At 33.7% G+C, this 21,049-nt stretch overlaps 1 protein-coding gene across 12 annotated transcripts in view; it reads right to left on the reverse strand.

Annotated features, from left to right (window-relative positions):
- LOC124359657 overlaps positions 1-21,049 on the reverse strand; it is a 622,196-nt gene that overhangs the window by 53,248 nt on the left and 547,899 nt on the right. For 11 of the 12 annotated variants that reach the window (XM_046812617.1, XM_046812593.1, XM_046812609.1 and 8 more), the window contains exons 7-12: positions 19,053-19,133; positions 18,706-18,915; positions 16,258-16,424; positions 13,655-13,766; positions 3,234-3,403; positions 1,560-1,604 (exon numbers count right to left, since the gene is read on the reverse strand). In XM_046812617.1, coding sequence (XP_046668573.1) covers positions 1,560-1,604; positions 3,234-3,403; positions 13,655-13,766; positions 16,258-16,424; positions 18,706-18,915; positions 19,053-19,133 — 785 coding nt within the window. The remainder of the gene's footprint in view (positions 1-1,559; positions 1,605-3,233; positions 3,404-13,654; positions 13,767-16,257; positions 16,425-18,705; positions 18,916-19,052; positions 19,134-21,049) is intronic. The other variant, XM_046812601.1, reaches the window with a different exon arrangement.

Here is a 21,049-nt window from a genome sequence, read left to right on the forward strand (position 1 = left end):
GTATCACACTGCGAACAGCATCCTGCAAGACTTCTTTTATGCTGTATGCATATTTGAATGCCAAAATCTGCTTGCAGAATATGTCTGTGAATCATCTAATATTCCTCAACCCAATTGGGATTTCAAAATAAAATCAAAACAACTCCTTTTGATCACAAAATCAAAAATACATGCATGCAACTGTGTCAAATTAATGTATATGCCGCATGACTTTTAAAATATTACACAAGTTACTTGAAGGAGAATTGGCCTAGTTCATGTTAAAAGATATGAGTTGATTAGGATTGTCTCCATTAGTTCCAAATCCAAAGCTTTGAAGTATTACGTACAAAATTTAAAATTAACATTCAAATCAACCAAAGTGGCAAAAACGTGTTTACAGATGTAAGAAGAAGGAAAGACGCAGGCAATATAGTTTATTATTAATAGATTTCCTAATTACTACATATAACTGCATAATTTCTTTTAACATATTTGGTACATGTTTACAGAGAGGGGGAGCCTGTATATACCTAAATGTAGTGTGAAAATGATATTTCATTTTTCTAAACACTATCACATTCTAATAACACTACCTCATAAACAACATCATATATCCAACGTTAAAATACTTCTATACTTAAATACCTTTAAGTAGTTAATTTTACTACCACTTTTGTTTCTTTCAGAAAATACTTCATTTGATTACTGATTACTAATTGAAGAAGTGTGTGTAAAAGTGTATTGATTCATTGATTATATTGGATTATTGTATGCATACATGCATTATATAGGTTCATTAATTTTAATTAATAGATCTTATAAGCGTGATAAATATGTAGTGCTAGAAAAAGAAACATGTCAGGACAGTTATATTTTGTCACTAACGTCAAAATTATATATTTAAGAATGTGAAAAGTTTATTTTGTGTGTTATTACAAATACTGTGTCATGAATCAGTGCAGTGGAATATCTGTACAATATAAGTATTTCACAAGTTTTGATCACGTGTTGTACTTCATATTATTAAAACACTATTGACAATTTAAATAACGAGGAATATTTTATGTAATGATTTATTGACAGTGTACAGGTAATACGTTTTCACTATTTAAATGATCAATTAAGACAGACGAATTTTATTACAACTTCATTAGCCTATGAGAATTTGTGAGTAGGCCATGTACAACAAATAAAAATCCTTGTCCAGACTGTAGATTTAAAATTGGAAATCCAGCAATTTGATATAACCTGAAGTGAATAAAGTCCCTATATGTTAGACTGAAGAGATTCCACTGCCTCTTAAAAAAATAACTCTGTTACTATAGGCAAAGATAAATGTTATTGCTTGTTCAACATCAGCTGAAGGTTGTACAGTTATAAGTAATCTGCTGTAAAACACAAGATATAGAAATTCTGCTGGAAAGTACATAATGACAAATCAAGGTTTGTGTATGAGAATAGTAGCTACAGTTGTAAGCAATCAGAGATAGTTGGCCACACATACAAGTGCTGTGCAAGAAAACCCATTCTAAGCAACAGCGGAATAGAAGCATGTGAGGAAAGTTAGTAATATTTACCTCATTGCTATGATCGTTGATACCGCATGGTACATTTGGTTCTTTCTGTTAGGGTACCGCAGAGAGAGAAGGTGAGAGAAGAGAGAGAGTGAAGATAGGGTGGAAGATTGGGTGAAGAGTTAGAAATTTTTTGAAGGGAATCAGGCACAGGGAGAAAATAAACAAAATCAAAAGAAAACAACGATAGAGAGAAAGACGGAAAGATAAGAGAAAAGAGAGAAAAACACTGATTAGTAAATTACACCAAAAATTGAAAAACTAACTACACAAAATAATTACTACATACTTAAAATGCAAATATAATATGCAGAACAGCATAGCATACATAAACTTTATTTTTAACGAACACTTTAAAAATCGGAAAATTTGTTCTGAGTATCAATATTTTTAAATAATATAAAATTACACCCAAGCACATGATAACTTTTGAATATTGTTAATATTGATCAACAGTATCTTTAAGTTTATTACTTCATATTAACTATATTATCCATCCCTCTTCAGTTTGTTTGTCCGAAGAGACAATGATATATTTTCTCTAAAGTAATAGTTTATTTTATAAGTGCAGTTTTCATTGTAACCTGCCTGTAACAACATGTAAGATAGCCATGAAGTATTTAATAACAGATTTAAGAGAGTAAAGTTTGAAATTTGGTACAACTATATTTGAGTAAATTTCAATTAGGACTATACCACTACTTTCGTAAAATTTAGAAATACTCTCAATATTCGTATCATTCTAATTTTAAACTCAAACTGTTTCTACTTACAACAATACAATGATTTGAAACTCAATGCAAGCATATAATTTTGTATATTATATGATATACCTATGATGTACCAAGTCGATTGGGAATTAATAAAATATGTTACCATGTTGCATTGCATTACGCATAATGAGTTAACAGATAATTAAGTGTTGAGTTTTAATACTGACATATTAATTTAAAACTCTGATTCCTAAAGTGAAGCACAATACTATAGGAGTTTAAACATCAATATAAATACCATAAAGCTTGTTGATCAGTTTGGATTATTAAGACACATTAAACAATTATGTTACACAACACAAAATTTTAAAGTTATTTCATATAGTTACCACTTTATTTACAAGGACAGACAAAACTAACTTACTGATTACCTTATATAAAATTGTGTTTTTATTTTTGTTTTGTAATTTTTGATTAATTCAAGCTAAATTAAGACATTTTCAAGCTATATATTGTTAAATTTGTCTCAATATAAATGAATCAGTTAACTTTTACAACTAGTAATAATTGCATGAAACATCATTTTCTCGAATACTTTATATTTTTATCTAAAATAGGCAAGACTCTATCACATTTTCTGCAAAGCAGTTGTGTTCAATATTCTAAACAATATCGCTTAATTTGATATTAAAGCAGTACTATAAATAAGTCAATAAAAATAATAAAATATTCACAGCTGTAACATGTTGAAAAATTCTATTGAAACTATTTATTTTCAACAAGTTTCGAATGTTAAACAAAGCTTCTATGGTATTGCTTGTACACATAACACAGAGTTATGCAGGTCCATTCATATAATAGCTAGCAAAATGACAGCCCATGGCTACAATATCTGAGAACATTAAAAGCAAAATGAGCCTACAGTAGAGTAAAGTTGTATGATCTACAGAACTACCATACTTACTTCTCGCCTTCCTTTGGTGATGTACCATTGGACGGACCACTGGTTGTTTTCAAGCTTTTGAACGCTTTTAACCATTTCGACTTCATACTACCGGTCGATGAAGATGACATTTTCCGATCCCTACCACTAGCGCCCTCCGCAGAATCGAGCTTAGAGGCAAACAGGTCTTTCTAAAAAAAACATAAAACAAAGGATTTAATTTTATATAATCATCATGCATAAGTATAAATTACACAAACCGATACAATGTAGCATCGAAGGACCACAACACAATGGATACCGATACAACGGAAACTGATGACGTTTTAACTCTAAAAACAACAGATTTTTGCTTGAAGCAGAGGACGTCAACAGTTATCGCACAGACAGATAGACAGGCAGACAACTGCCCTTTGACCTCTTGACCAGGGACATTGCTGTTGGCACCAGGGACAATAATGTAAAGTGTAGTCTGCTCTCCCCAACATAAATATATAAAACTTTAAATACATATAATTATCGTACCTAATGGATCTTTCTATGATTTAGAATATCGTGTACACATATTTTTCTTGATCGAATTCAAATATTCTTTATTGCCAGTTTCACAATTTAACAATTGTATTGTTAGTGTCAATAATCAGGTAAAGATAAATACAATAAATAATAAAACAAACTTAGTACTAAAATATTACTATTAGATCCCCATTCATATATTCATGTTCACTCATTCATATTCACAATTACTTCCATATTCATTCCACAGGTCTTTAGACACACTACCATGCACTACTTTGAATTTAACCAAATATCACAATTCCTCAGCAACAGAGTTAGAGTTCAATTATTGACACCAGTGGTTTGCAATTAACTCAAGATAATGGAAGGCTCTGGACACTATAAGATCTCCAAATTTATCCTTAAAGACATTCTTACTTCATAATTCTTTAATACACTCCGGGATTCTATTGATTAACTTGACCCCAACGAAAGATGGGAAGTTGCTCGAAAGCAGAAGATCGGTGGAATTAAATTCTCAGGTTGTCCCTGCTCCTATTATTGTATAAGTGGCCACCACTACACTTAGTACAGGATCATTTCCAGAATTTAGATAGGCTGGGTGAAGTCAGTAATCCCAAACTTCTGAAGGCATTTCTACACGACTCTTTGAAATTTACGATAACAATGATTTTGGCTGTCTTCTTTTGTAGTCTAAAGTGTCTTTCACATTTGTATTTTGCACATCCGCCTCACAACGATATCCCATAAGAAAGGTATGGTTATACAATACCAAAATAGGCCATTTTTAAGATTTCCGATGAAAAGAATTTGTCAAGTTACGCAAGGCAATGTTGCCATTATAGAATCTGGAACAAATTAAATCAACATGATCAAGATGCATTCCGGGAATGTAGTAGAATCAACTTCCTGCAGTAGCGAGGTGTCCAACATCATTGCATAGGGATTACCATATTGTTCCTGCCGCGAACTAAAGTTGATGAAGTTTTTGACGAAAGTTTGGCTTCCATGTTGCTTTTTGATATTTGTTGTACACAAAGAATCGTGTCATCTGCATACTGAACAAGATATCCACTTTTTATATATCTGCTCAGCTTAGGTTATAGACGTAAATAAAAAAAGAGAATTGGGCCGAAGACTGATCTCTGAGAGACACCAAGATTCATTGTTACTTACGTCCAGGTTGAATTTCCAAAAAGAAACACATTGATACCAGTATTCGAGGAAGGACTTAATCCACTTATGTGGCAGTACAACGCACAGTACAACATGCAAGCTCACAGTGTTGCAACAGTGTCGTATGATGAATGCAGTCGAAGGCCTAGGGCAGATAAAAAACACACTGAGTGATATATCTCTCCTATCAAAACCCTCCACTAATACGTCCAAAAGCTAATTTATTGCACCGATTGTTGTAAAATCTTGGCAAAAACCAAGCTGGTTTGAAGAAAATATTTCAAATTCCTCCGTTAAGTTTAACAACCTTAAAGGAATTATCAAGGATTTTAATACAGACAGGTAAATTTGAAATTGGTCTATAATTACTAGTTAGGTAAGGATATCCTTTTTAAAACACTGGAAACTTCTTTAATCCGGGTGGAAAAATGCCTGTCTCAAAGGAAAGATTTATCAATTTGGTTAGTGGTTTTAACATGTACCTGTAGCAAAGTTTAACCAACCACATCGAAAGGCCATTGTTTTATTTTTTTGTCTTGAGCTCTCGCCTCCGTCACAATACTCAGTGCCTTCAAAAAGTGGTGCCTGTGTTGGGGACGCTGCTTTAGCACCCCCTGGAATAAGCACCCCCTCGGGCTCTGACGTCACGGCAGGGGGGTGCTAATTCAGCGCACGGACACGGACCAGGCACGGAATTAGCACCCCCCGACTACAAGGGGGTGCTAAATCAGCGCATGAACATTGTCGAGGCCCTGAATTAACACCCCCCTGTTCCAAGGGGGTGTTTATTCAGCGCATGGACATGGCTCAGTCACTGAATTAGCACCCCCTAGCATTCAACCAGCAAAAAGGATATTTATCTTTTACATATTCAATTCAATCATAAATATAATAGTTGTTATCTGGGATTTTGTGACGCTGCCACTTATAAGCTACTATCTACGATTGTTTTGAAATTTCCGATGAACGATTAAATAATATAATAATCAAATATGGCTACTTTCTCTTAAAAATTGCCATATACTTAATATTACATAATAATGCTCCGACTAACAAGGCTAATAGACCTTAGCACTCCTCCCTCTTACACGCATTGTCATATTTGTGTAATAATTTTCACTCTTGACTTTGCTTCCTTAATTTGTTCTATATATCACCTATTAAAATAATTAATTAAATCATATCCTTCATTTATTCTATTTCAGTTTATTCTTTCAGTTAATACGTTTGTAAATTTAATTAACGCACTGCTAAATATATACAAAAAAAACATAACATTCTCTACGCACAGATCATTAAAGCCCATGTAGGCTCTTTTCCCTTTACGTTTTTTAATTACAAGTATACAGTAATTAGAGACAAATTAAAACTAATGATAAATGCTGCTCTTATTTTAATTTTAATTAGCTGTCTTAATTTAGATGTATGGATTCATTCTTTTGAGGTATAAGATTTATATTATTGTATATTAAGTTCTTTCATATCAACTATAAGAATACTATAAAAATACCCATCATTTGTTTTCCTCTCGAATTTTAAGATACTTACTGCTGTATCTACAGTTATACATTTTTGTGAAAGTAAAAGCTATTTTTGAGTCGGTTTTTGGAATATTACGGAAGGTAAAAATGTAATTATGGTTTTTTATACACAATTAGTCTAGTATCTTTGCTGTGTCATTTTTATTGTACAGGTATTGAGTACTGGGCGTCCATACCAATGGAAGATCTACTCATAGTCTAGTTAAGGGTATTCACTGAGCATTAACAGTTCAAGCTTAAAACAATCGTGAAAACTCAATGAAACATGTTTCTACATATAACGATTTTTCTTGCTCTTTATTATTCTTAATATATAACAGATAAAACTAGTCACTTTATTTAGTTTTTTTCACATATGTTGTGAATAAATTGAAGCTTTATGATAAATACAACAATTTATTATTGTTAATTAAGACATTTGTTTTTGTCCTTCATTGTTCATAAAGGCGTTCATTGTTGATAAATTTGGCAATATCTCTAGTAGTTTTTAATTTATTAGAAAAAAAGTTGCTTGGCAACAGATATTAATGTATTTCCTGTACTTTAAATGAAGAGACTAAGATGTGAGCACGATTGGCATAAGATATTCTGGAGCTGCTGCCGTTTACTCGATTTTTTGTATTGTGACCTACTCGTTGAGAACCTCGTAGGTTTTCCTTTTAGATTTTCCAAGATATTCCATTTTATAACAACAAAATAACGCACACTAACCGACAGAGGAGAAATTAAGCAATGTAGATCCATAATACTCAGTATATAAATGTATGTTTTGACAGCAATAACGCTTTTGAAAATGCGGTAGTATATTTATTGCTACGTGTTTTAACATTGTTTTCAACTTTTTTTTAAAATTATAGTTGAACTAACTAATATGGATATAACTTAATGATATTGATTCTTGTAGATAATAAAATAATATTTAAATTGTTTGTCAAGTGTGTTTGAATTATACTATTCAGTTTAAATAGTATAATTATTTCAGTTTATGATGCGTCCTTAAAAAATAATTGGCTCTTAGCCGTCGCCAAAATTATAATTTCACGGTTCTAAATTTCCCGCTTTTGATTGGTATTCAAAAATATAAATAAATAAATAATTTGGTTTTAAAGTGGTTAATAGGTTGATATAATCTCTGACCATTTATATTTATTACATATGCCGGATTTACGCAATATCAGTTCCTCTGCGTTGTTCGTACCACGATTTCAAATTTCTTTTACTTTAAAAATAAACCTGTATTTAAATGCCTAGAACCTAGTTTTTTACTTAAGTATATTTTGATGCATAGTAATTTTATAATTGGTAATGAACTGTTTGTTTTTGAAATATTAAGTAAACCACATCAATGCAGTAAATATACTCATTTAAATATATTTAAATTATATATATATGTATATATAATTATATATAATATAAATAATTATATATATATATATATATATATATTTATATATATATATAGTTATATATAATATAAATAAATTATATATGTATATATATTATTTAGTTTTATTGAAAAATAAATCCGCAATATGGTTAAACGTTTATTATTATATTCCGTTGGGGTAATTATTCATCTCATCAATACGGCGCTGATTTAGCAGCTCCCAGATTCAAGGGGGTGCTAAATCAGCACATGAGCAATGGTCAAGGCGCTGAATTAGGATTAGGACCCCCCTATTCGAAGGGGGTGCTAAATCAGCACATGAACACGGTCGAGGCGCTGAATTAGGACCCCCGTATTCGAAGGGGGTGCTTATTCAAGGGCCTGGACACGGCCACTGTGCTGATTTAGCACCCCCTTTCGTGACGTCAAAATGACGTCAGTAGCGAGGGGGTGCTATGTCCAGGGGGTGCTAATTCAGGCGCACCCCTGTGTTGACCCTTCAACGATTCTGTGCTATAGTCACGCTACTGCTTCATTATAAATATAAATACCGCGGTCGTCTCCCCGATATGTTTTTAAGGTCTTGTATGTTGTAACATATTAATAAAATATTACAGTGTATAAAATACAGATTCTGTATGTTAGGTTTTAATTGTATTTTAATACATTTTATCGACGGTTTAATTTCTATTTTTATTTATTAGGGACATAACAGGCCCTTCTTGAAATCTTTTTGTTGTCCGTCTGTCACTTTTCGTCTGTGCAAAAACAATATACGACATAATGATCCTAGAGGCTTGAAACATTTTTCCAAGAAAGAAGTCTATTGGTTCAAATGGTCAAAAGAAGTCCGTATGTCTATTTACTCATCTGCCCGTAGATAACTCTTGATAGGAAGGTCCTTGAAACTTGATATACAGGATGAACTAAACTATTGGTTCAAGGAAGAACCTATTAGGAAGAACTTATTGGTTTTGGGTTGAAAAAATAAAAAGATAGTTAACCAACTGCCTTTCCGTCTGTGCGACAATTCTTTTTTACGTTTTGACGGGTCCTCTGATAGTATGTTATATCGGTTTAGTTATTTCTATATCAACTTCCCTCTTCCAGACCATAATAAACATTTTATTTTCTCCGTATAAGATTACGTTTTAAAACAATACATACCAAAGCTCATGTTTTAAATTACCAAAGATACATGAATTCCTATTAGGTTTTTGGAATTGCTTTAAAGTGATTTTCTTAAATAAATGGAGCAAACTATTAAACTGTAAATTTTCAAAAAAGGATGGTCTTACTATTTTAAGATATAATTTTACTGGGACTGAGAGATATAACAATTTACTTATTATACAGTATTTATCATCTTGAAAGGAGTGTAATCTATCCACTCTTCCATGTCACAATAAGTCAGCTGAATATATAGTAATGTTTTATACAATTTCTGGATGTCCAGCGCAAAGTCATATAAGATTTGTAGACGTTTTGTGTCTTTTATACTAATTTGTGCTGCAACGTTATCTTCCACACCAAAACTATACTCTTATAACTGTCAAATAGTTAGCAAACTGAATATTCAACTATCCTAATCAAACAATATGCGTGATTTCAAAACATGATAAAGTCTTTGGTTGCATATGCATATGATCGGCCAAATTGTTCAAAAACATGTAAACGTACAATTACTTTCAATGAAATATTCTAAAGTATTGTTTAATTTATATAAAGAAGGAACACTTAAAGGCTAAATTTTGATGTTAAGCTCCTTAGGTGAATGTGATGATCGCGAGACTACATGGTCGATGGTGTAACCATGTGGTAGACCATTCCACCGGCCGCCATGTTGCAATTCAAATAGAACATTCCACACCCGCATTGACGTTTGTTGTAATGACCGGCATTCTTGACAGCCATTGTCTCAGTCGTCAGCTTGTCAATTCCTGGCGTACCAAGAAAGTCAACATGTTTTATATAAAATAAATGCTAAACAACATTTTATTGTAAGGCTTTTTTGAAGATTGAACTTATTCCTTTAATAAATGTTATAGTAATGTTGAAGTCTTTAAAATTGTTAATTTAGTTTTAAAAGCAAAATAATTTAAAAAAAATCGCTTTTGGGTGGTAAATACCCAAATAATTAAAGTGAACACTTTTCAAAACCCAAAATAATTAGGTATTTGAGAGTAACACCAAAAGCTGGCAACTAACATTAATTTAACATTTGAAGACATTGAAAAGCGTATTACAATTAAAACAGATGGAAGGATTTTAATTTTTAAAAGCTCATTGAACTTTTTATTTATATTTCACTTATAATTGTTTATAGGCCTATAATCAAAGTACCTACCAGATGCAACCTAATCTGAAGCCAACCCATACCGACCGATATATACTCGAACTCACAGCCTAAGTTACGACCGAATATCACAAAACTATCGAAAACCACCGTTGTCACAAATAATAAAGCTTTAAAAAATATACATCTCTGTAACACCAAAAGTTTGAAATTAATGCGGCAAAATAAAAGTTTAAAATATTGCTTAGTGAAACGTTGGACGACGCGCCATTCACGCACGAATCTAACTACACGGAGAAGGCACCGACCAAAGTATCGACCTCTACCGGCAACCTATCACTGCAGATAACAAACTGTTGATATTAAAAATTAAAAGTCTGGTAACGATATGTTTTAGGTAAGGTAGCAAGATATCGACTGCCCGGGCGAGCCTGTCTGCGCATGCGCTAACCCACCTCACACCCGACATGCTGTTGCTAAGGGTTTTGTTTGGTTACACGGAATACAAAATTACAAACCAAATTTTATGTTTAAAGAAGATAAGTCATCTGATGATTTAAAATAGCTATGTAACATTATTTATATTGCTATCACATGCAATAATTATTCAATGTAGGCGTGTTCGGGCCAAACAGTTATGAATTTCCCCGCCAAATGTCGAGCTCGAGGGGTAGGTCAGGTGCGCGCCGAAGTGGGCCAACCGATGAACTGCATTAGCTTCCGCATTAGCTTTAATATTCATTCATGAACTGTACTCAAAGTGGAAATAAACTCAATAGTAGGCTACAATATAAATATTTTATAGATAATTTTTCGGTTCGAAATAGTTTTATATTCGTTACTAAAAATTTGCTTTTACACTAAGGATGTTTAAATAATAAAGAAATAAAATATTCAAATCCATTTCTAAAATACGCATTTGATGGCGTATTATAATGACGGCGAAAGTCTCACTGTAGCATAATTTCACACTTTAAATCAAACCAATAATGGTAACTTATAAAAGATTAACACTTTCAGGTATATACATTAAGTATAATAAGTTGTTTAAATTGATACATGATGTAAAACCAGGTTTTCATAAGACTATTTTGTGTCTCATGAAATGTAATATCTCAAAATTTTGTGATATAAAAATGGAATTATCGATTAAATATAGCTATACTAGCCATCTCAACAAAGAAAGTTAGAGATACATTAGTAGCTCGAAACAATATTAAAGTCGATTGTGTTAGAAGTTAAGTAAGTAAGAGATCTACTTGATGGTGTAAATACAGATGTGGAAATTCATCCCTTTCACAAAGAAAACTCTAATTCCAATGTTCGCAAGGACTTTTGAGGTGCACTCATTGAACAGTTAAGTCAATCAGATTTGGACTTTTACTTTAAAAATTATATGTTTTACTTTACTTTTTAACTTTTAGAGTAACTTCAGTATTTGCAGAAATTTGGCAGTTTGGATTAAGAATCAAAGCGTCATTTCCTATATCTTTAAACATCTTCCCTCGCTTGCTAAGTCAAAGCTGTTTGAACATTGTACAAAATAAGTGGCTTCAGAGCAGGGCGTTATGTTTAATCCTCCAAAAGAAATTGTTTGTTGAAACGTGATGTGAATACAGGTTTTTGCACACAGTGGTGCGGTCATGGTTAAAGAAATTCAATTGCTGGTTTTTACGAATCCACTTCGTCGTTCAAAACTGTATGTACATTTTGGTTGTTATACAATGTTCCGTTCCGGTCAGTTCAAATATATTTTGCAATGCTGGCAACATACACAGTAATTAGCGAGAGTTAAGATATTCATGTGAAGGCAATGAATGATAACAGGACGATGGTACCGATAACACCGATACAAATTTACAACGAGGCAAAACTCAGTAAACGGATCAGCCTGCGCCACTTTTCACTCGTTAAACCACTTTTAGTTAAAATTTCAAATGCTATGGGGATCTGCTCTTAAAGGATTGTGGAGTAAAAATATGCGGCAGTTTATATTCGCCAAAATGTTAGTAATGGGGTAGTAGCTCACACCGTCGATCACCTTAATTAATTATATTCAACGAAGAAATGTGAAGCCATTTCATTTTCGATGGTACTTATGATGAATGACTTTGTGGATAAGCCTGAATATCATTGACTGATCGATTGACTGAACAGAGTCGTACTTTTTAGCAACCAAAATCGTTCTATTAGGCAAGATTGTTGTGGAGGCCCCTGGCATTAATAACGAGGTTGAAGGATTACGATAAATGCTGAAATAACATCTAAGCCCCTACGTGTAAGAGTACCAAAATAAAACAAAGGAGATTGAGCTGTCAAAACCTCATCACAGTATGAGTATGAATCACTTTATTCGTAGAAAATGTTCCAACAAACTGATTTCAAAACGGAATTCGCGCGACAACAGTGGAGAATTAAATCTTAAACGATCCAATGCAGGGTAGTTGGTACTGCGACAATCGTTGATAACCGTACCGTGGTACGTAGATGGGCTAAGAATATTCTGGGGAGTAAATTATGTTTGCGCTATAACGAAATGGTAGTAGAAGAATAGTGGTTGTCTAGTGGCCACACCAGATTGACATGTCCCGTAACACAATGGAAGTTGGCTAGTGGCCATACTGTCCGACATGTCAGGTAACAGAATAGAGGTTAGCTAGAGGCCATATTCCTGGACATGTCAGTAACAGAATGGAGGTTAGCTAGAGGCCATATTGCCCGACATGTCACGTAACAGAATGGAGGTTAACTAGTTACCATACTGCCCGACATGTCAGTAACAGACTGGAGGTTGGCTAGAGGCGATATTGCCCGACATGTCACGTAACAGAATGGAGGTTAGCTAGAGGCCATATTGCCCGACATGCCACGTAACAGAATGGAGGTTGGCTAGTGGCCATACTGGCCGACATGTCACGTAACAGAATGGAGGTTGGCTAGTGGCCATACTGTCCGACATGTCACGTAACAGACTGGAGGTTAGCTAGAGGCCATATTGCCCGACATGTCACGTAACAGAATGGAGGTTGGCTAGATGCCATATTGCTCAACATGTCAAGTGTATGAGTGTGGGCTAGTAGCCACACCAAATCGAAATGTCACCATTAGAATGGTGTTTATTAATATCTAGAAATGACACCTAATAGAATGTTGGTGGGCTCCTGGACACAAAACCTGGTTATATTTATATAAATAATCCTCGTCCAGACTAAAACTTCACCGAATTGTCGTTGGGTTATTCAGTTCCGAGGCGTGAGGGAACGATATCGGTCAGTCATGTCTCACAGTTATCCTCGTGGGATGACTCGGAAGAGTCCATCCATTAGAATTGTAATATACTGTAAGTGAAGGTGAAAACAAGTCTGCTATGAGCTGGTTTGTGTAAATAAATTGAAAGTTCGAGTATATTGTTTGTCCTATTTTACCTATTGTATGTTTGGTCTGCCTTATTTCCAAACATTTTCGCAAACGAATTCTCTCTTTTGAACTCTGTTATGAATCATGAAATGTTACTGCAACAAACCTGAGCTCTAACGGCGGCCAGGTGGATCTGCGCCGTTCTCAGGTCGAACTTCTTGATGCTGATGTCTTCCTGAAGTTCATTCACCTTGTTGTACAGCTGCGACTCCAGACTCCTGCACAACATAACATAATTTCTGGCATGGAACAATCTCTTGAGTTATGTTGCATTGAGGATGAATGCTCTTAAATATGTGTTTAAGAAGGCACACAGATTAGCCGCGTGTCTATAAGTTTTCGTTTGACTTTGTGTTAAGTATAAATTATTAATCATTAGTATTAAAAGGTCGATTTTATCAAACTCTTGGTGATAATAAAAAGTATGGATTTGAGACGAATTCCTGACAAGAACATCAAGTTAAAAACGGATCTTCAGATGAGCGGCCGGGAGCTAACCTGTGCACCTTCTTAATACAGTCAATCGGAATTATTTATTAAAATAGTTGACTAAAACAAGATTAATAATACTAATCTTAAGTGTTTCTTAGCGACATTACGTATCGGTATCCCTGCAAAAGTTAGTCTACAACATGTGTATGAAATTTATTGATTGGGTTTCACTAATATCCAGCGGTAAAATATTCGTTTGGATAATAAGATTTAAAGGCGATTGATAAATACACATAAAATCTGATAATTGAAGGTTCAATAGCCCCGTTGGGGACAAACAAAAATTATAATTACGACAAAATAATCTAAATGCGCCACAGCGATCAAACTGTCAAACGTGCAGGTCTTATTTCAGTAAGCGTAGATAGCCCAGAGAAGCCCTCTCACAAACTTAAACCATGCACCAAGAGTTAAAAGTAATTTCCAACCAACAACTGTAGAACAGGAGGGTACTTGGGAGGATAGTATATTTTGAGGTATATATAAGGAGCCACCCAAGATTGTTGTTTTTATACTTATTTCAATTGCACCGATACATCGACTTGACCAATTATAGATAGACTCAGTAAATCTTACAGTACTATAAGTCAACATCGATTGTCAAGTATGATTGGAGGAAGGAACATCGTTATTGTTTTATAGCAGTGAAACAGATGTAAACGATGTACTGTGTATAAATTATTTGGTCAATATGTAACAACTAATTCGAACTTTGAAAATGTATACATAAGTAAATATACTTACTATACAGGATATAAATTGCCCGATTAATTGACTAGCAAAACAACACCGTAAACTGATTAATCTCTTGAGATTGGAACGACCCCGATTAACTGAATTAACAATGAACAGTCGAGGAACATCAACATCTCCGAGAACGGGCCTTAGTTAATGGATGTTTACTGTGATGTTTTGATCTAATCATGTCAGCTGTAGTGTTTAGATGAGGGTCGGGGAGCACTCGGCTGTTGGTGGAGGGGGAGTTCTGGAGCCTGAGTGTTCTCCATAGATAAGCCTTTCACTGGATGTATTGTTCCCTGTACTCGCAACTTGAAACAATGGGGTTGTAAAACGGGATAGAAAATCACTGAAGGAAAAATCCATTTCATTCCAAGAAAAGACTGATAATCTTGAAAGGAAAGCAGGTATTAAGAAATGGAAACCAAAAATATTTTCAGTGTTAATAAAAAAGAAACATAATGATAAATTAAATTATTTTTAGAGTCAGCCAGTTAAGTCTAAATGAAATAATTAAAAATATCTTACTTAACTCTTTTATGATGTACGCAACGATTTTCTGCGACGTATGCGTTTCGTTTCTAGCTTAAGTAGGTCAGTCATGATTACCAACATGCTACTGTGTTGTTCGAGGACAAATTGCCATTTAAATATTTTTCATTTTGGCAATGGATTAATTTAGGAAAAACAATTTGGTAAATATCAGAACCCCCATCTTAAAATTTGTGCATACATATAATATAATATACGATATGCATTCATGTATAGTTATGTGTCAATCCCACAACATCATACATAAAGAGCACTTTTACTATCTACCAGACCAGACTGAGACATAATTAAAAAAAAAAAACTATATAAAAATTAAAGTAATTTGGACTTTTTACATTTTGTTTATGCATTTGTTCATATATGTAAAGTGTGTGTGAACTTTTAAATTTATAATTATGTATTAGTTAATGTAGTTGTAGGGCGTTAAGTAAATTGAAAAGGAGAAACATTTCTTGATATTATCTTTGTTACAGTCTAGGAGCCAAATTGCATTATACAAGTATAAAATCTGGTATGAGTCAAGTCGATAAGAAGAATTTCTGCTAAGAATCTCAGGTGAAAATATCGACACGTGAGATTATCGACAGGGTTATAAAAATCAAACGATAATGTTTTCTCATGTCATATTTCTTTTAGTTTTCGTGCAATGCAAATGGTCTTCCAGCTCATCAACTATCAAGAGTGGAGCATATTTGGTTGGTAAAGTATACAATCATTTTACTATAAAGAATTACTATGAATTTCGGTTTGATTTTCAGCATTTAGAATTGGCAACACGTATTACCAATACTATATTGTGTTCCAAACAACTAACTACCTATGTTTACTTCAGAGACAATATGGATTAATGATTTTACATTTTTTGGAAATTCTGTTCAAGCCATCACTGTTTCAGAGCTGCGTGACTATACCGAGTTTCACACGTACCTCTGCTGTATCCTGGCCATGGTATCCAGCGCGTCCTGCAGCTGCTTGATCTGTGTCTCCAGCTCGGCAGCCTCCACCCTGAGAGTCTCGTACCTCGACCTCACCTGTACCGAGGCCAGACGGTCCACCACCAGCTCGTTCTTCAGAGGAGGCGGTGCGTTCACATCCTGGAACATCGGTCTTGTTATTCTCATTCCACTGTTTCTCTTCCTAATGAAGACCGAACTGATCACACATACCTTAGAAGGTGCTTTACATTACATAGGTTATTTGGCTTTCCATACAAAATAGTATCGGAAATGCGCTCGTATGCATTGTTACGGGCTCACAAATGTACATCCTAAAGTGGCTCTGAATTTATTTCTGTCACTTTAATGTTTGATATTTATACTTGTATAGCCTGAATGCTTATAATCTGACGATACAAATTTTAAAATTTACAAGTTTAATGTTTGCTTTTAAAATGTAAGGAAACGTTAAAGTATTTTTCAAGACTTCTATTTGTGTATATGCATAAAACGAGATTCGTGTTACAAGCGGGACGAGGTAGGGAGGAAGATAAAAATTTTACGTGGAACGGCCATATAAACAGTTTGATCTAAAGTTACTTCAAGCATCTAAGTGCTTCTAATGCCTTAAGTAAGTTGGCAAATTGTTGTTCTCTACAAGCCTTTAGACTGCCATATTTTGGCTTGATCTACCCACATTTTGCATATGCGATAAGGCTTTGTGGCAGCTGTGCTAAATACAATATTGATAGAGTATTTATACTACCAAAACGAACTATTTCAATCGCCTAAAAATTGAAACGTAGATTATCGTGTAAAAATACCTTCAGGGAACTAGGATTGCTGAACTTTGACCTGCTTCTATCCCTTTGAGGTAATCTTGTACTGTAAGTCCTGTGTTTTGATTCAGGATAGGAATGTTTACCATTACACGAGACTAGAGGGAGGACAACTTCAGAGTTCAGTAACAGAACTACCGCTTTCGAGCGCTTGCCCTCACAATTTGGTGTCAGACTAATCTGCCTGAGACCATATACAATTTCAACAATTCATCACAATTCAGAGCTCGTCTCAAACGCCTGTTGATATATCAAGTGTAGTACTTCGTTCGGGAGTTCACCGCAAGCCGTTGGGAAAATTAATTAATGCAAAACTAATTGGTACAAAACGTAGGTTTCATGTAAAAGGTAAAACCAAAGTGTTATTTTTGTATGAGTCTGAATGAAAAAGTTTGCCTTATCATTATTTTTATATACTAGTATACTAACAACATTATTTGGAGTTAGGAATACAGTAAGGAATATTTTTACTATCCATCCTACGCAGTTGTCAAACTGTGCACCTGAAGTGAAAAGTAAGAGAGAAGAATCACAAAATTCAGTCCATTTCATCTGATGGCTGTTTCTAAAACTATAACGGGTGAAAAAATCCTATAAAACAGAAGATTCCAATACATACCTAAAAATTGAGATAGGCTGAATAAGTATGGACTAAGTATAAAACTAGAAATATATGGCTTGTTTTTATGTCAGGGTTCATTTAACTTTGAAGGACACTCTGATTCTGAGAGGTCAAGAAACATAAACGGAAATACACATATGCGCGCTTTAAAAACATAGATTATTTTTAAAATCTAAATACTGTATTTCTTTATTTGCATCTCAGCAACAAAGAGAGTAATTTCTCATAATGTTTTATTGATAAGGTGTTTGAATTCTCGTCTAGAATGAAGATTATTTAGGCAGGAGTATATCGCAAGATCCTGTTCTTCCAAACATAACGTTGTTTGAATTACTTAGGTTTCTTGTAAGGCTCTCAGTTCATCTAATTGTAACTAAATTTTGTTCTTAGCAATTTTGTAATAGGCTTGTCTTTATTGCAAGAGCTCAACTTCAAGATTATTTTGCAGAACAAGCAAAGGTCTATAATTAGTGGTGGATCTTGAGGCTGTGCATTGCAACCTCCCTTTTATTTGTTAAAGGGAAGGATCTTTGGAAGTCTTGAAAAGAATCCTAAAAGAAAGATCACCGGCTCTTTTGATCAATGTGGAACAGCATGTTGTTGAATATCAAGTGAAGATAACTTTTTGATTTCGGAAACACAAATAACTGTGTTACAGAAATTTTACGAAAAATTTTGTGTCAATGACAAATTTTACCTTGGTTTGACCGGTAACCATACGTTTAGTCTTAAACCATTAGTATACTTATGAGTGCCATTGATTTCAAGTGTAAACGACTTTTCCAATGTATATAAGTCGTTACTCCAGATTGTATGACCTAGTAAGATATCTGGTCTAAACACTGTAATATACCTTATATCAAATACGATAGTAAGTACTAATATTTATAAACCAGTCTAAAACTAGCCTAACCGTATTTGCTTATACATAGGTCATATACTATTATGACTATCGAAATATATATAATGGAATGATTACATTGATGGGAGGTCCATCAACCATGGAAGGGTCGACCTGGTTGTCCTGATGCGGTGGTTGAGGGGGTGTGAACAACCTAAGGCGGTGTGAGGGGTGAGGTTGGACTGGTAGGGGTGACAAGGAACGCACGAAGTGAACAAGGTCGGAGGAAGGCGTCACCCCTCGGCATTGGGAGGATAATACTTCGTACCGCCGGGCCTGCTCCGTAGCCTGGAACACAACCAAACAGCAGTCAGTAATAACAAGTGAAATGCACCATCTAAACTCTTTAAAAATGCTGTAGACGATCATTTCCTTTTTAAACAAATAAAAATACTAGATTTAACTGGAAGGGCTCACATACTAACCCTAGTTGAAATGACTTCAGCCCCTTGCAGGACGGAATCTGTGAGGGTGGTGCAGAGGTCGGAGTACACTTCTTCTAGTTCCTGGAAATGAAAAAAGAGAGTATAGTTTCAATCGTCCTTATAGTATTAACGCACTCGTCATCCTTATCTTAAAATCGTCGTAGATGATTTAAAACTGGAAATACGATCTGGTGATTAATAAAGTAAGAGGAACCTATGAAAGATTTTATATGTCAACATTCCTTAATGTTTTGACATTAAATATAATAAATAAGAGACTTTATATTCAGAACAAAATTGCAAATATTCACTGCAAGTCGAAAACTTATTACGTTATTACTAAAAGAACCACATTTTTGTATTTGTAAATTGTTTATATGTATGAAATATAACTTTGATTATTAAAATAAAATAATTTCAGCGTCATATTCAGGAAGGTTTGTGGGAGGACTTCAAACCGCCTGATAAAAATATAAAGAATTTCTAATAATTATGAAATAAAATAGTACATTTTATGAGTGTTTTAACCAAATTAGGCCAAATTTTATTTCGAAAAACATACATAACAATTATTTGGAAATTGAATATTTCCCCATACTATAACCTGCATCCGTATATACAACAATTTTACAAAAATATGTACACAATTAAAGTATTATATAAAAATTGGGAAACTAGTGATGTTGTTTCTTCCTGCGAAATATGATTTAATATTTCAAAGGGTAGGTATGTACCCAAAAAGAACTATATATAATATAATAAAAATTCATTATAACTAATATGTTCTGAATTTAATTAAATTTAGGATATTTATATTATATTACATTTTATATAGAAGGAACATTTTATGTGAGTCAAAACTAACCTTTGAATAACCTAAAATAGAAAAATGTAATAATCTAGGAGTAATAAATTTGCAATAATTATTTTTACCTAAAAATTATACCGAACGTAGCACAATTAGTCCTGCGGCGGCAGGCTGCCTTGCGAATTGAATTGTGATATTTGGAAGGTGTGTCAGAACGATTATAATTTGGTCTCGTCCATGTAATTATTCAGATGAAATCCTCATTGTTATTGTATATTAAGTATTTATTATAATATTTATATGAATGTAAATCATATAAATATGTAGAAGTAACACTATACAAAAATTTTACTTAGCATTATCCGTTGTTTGATCGATACCATGCAAGTGCTTAAGGTTATGATTTTTTTACAGCTTGAGTCCAATTTAGATAAATTAACCAGACTGTAACGTCACTGATATAACGTCACTGAGTAGTGTAAGTATGATAGGTAGCTAATCGCATTTCTCATTGAGACATGTAAATGGATATGTATATTTTAATATTTCACAATTATAGTAATACTGGTTTACATTTTCCAAACATAATGTATTATTAATACACATTAACAAAAGAAGGAGGTATTGACATACAACCTCCCCCATACAGCATGTGCTGATGTGCCTGAATCCTATTCAACAAAAAAAGTAAGAAATTGTACACTTTCTATGGAAAATTGTTATATTCATGTTATAACTTCTTAAATTTAGTATATACTGGAAATACACATACAATGTATTTTAAGAATAAAATTCAAATACAAATGTTATACAAAAAGGGAAAGAATGGAGTTAAAATAGCAGGAAATACGATATAAAATATAAAACAGCAACCAAAATTGAATTGGTTATTGTGGCGTAATAAAAAGTAAACAAAGCTCCAGCCAAATACGTCCCCTCTAAAAGACGGAAATGGAGGGTGGAGCGTACAAAGTAACTAACCACTTGAGATCGCGTGCTAAGCGCTCAAGCAACCTCATTATTCAAATTTGATGTTAATATAGAGAGGTTGTAAAAGCAACAGTCATTAGGACGATGGTTGCGTTGACCCCCGGAGGGCTTTGTGGACTCCCATCTTGTTTTTCTTTCACCGTACACGAGGGTTGTCACGGGTATAACAACAGATTCATGTCTAAAGTCAATTTCCCAT

Source organism: Homalodisca vitripennis, chromosome 1, assembly GCF_021130785.1.
Source record: "Homalodisca vitripennis isolate AUS2020 chromosome 1, UT_GWSS_2.1, whole genome shotgun sequence".
NCBI lineage: Eukaryota > Metazoa > Arthropoda > Insecta > Hemiptera > Cicadellidae > Homalodisca > Homalodisca vitripennis.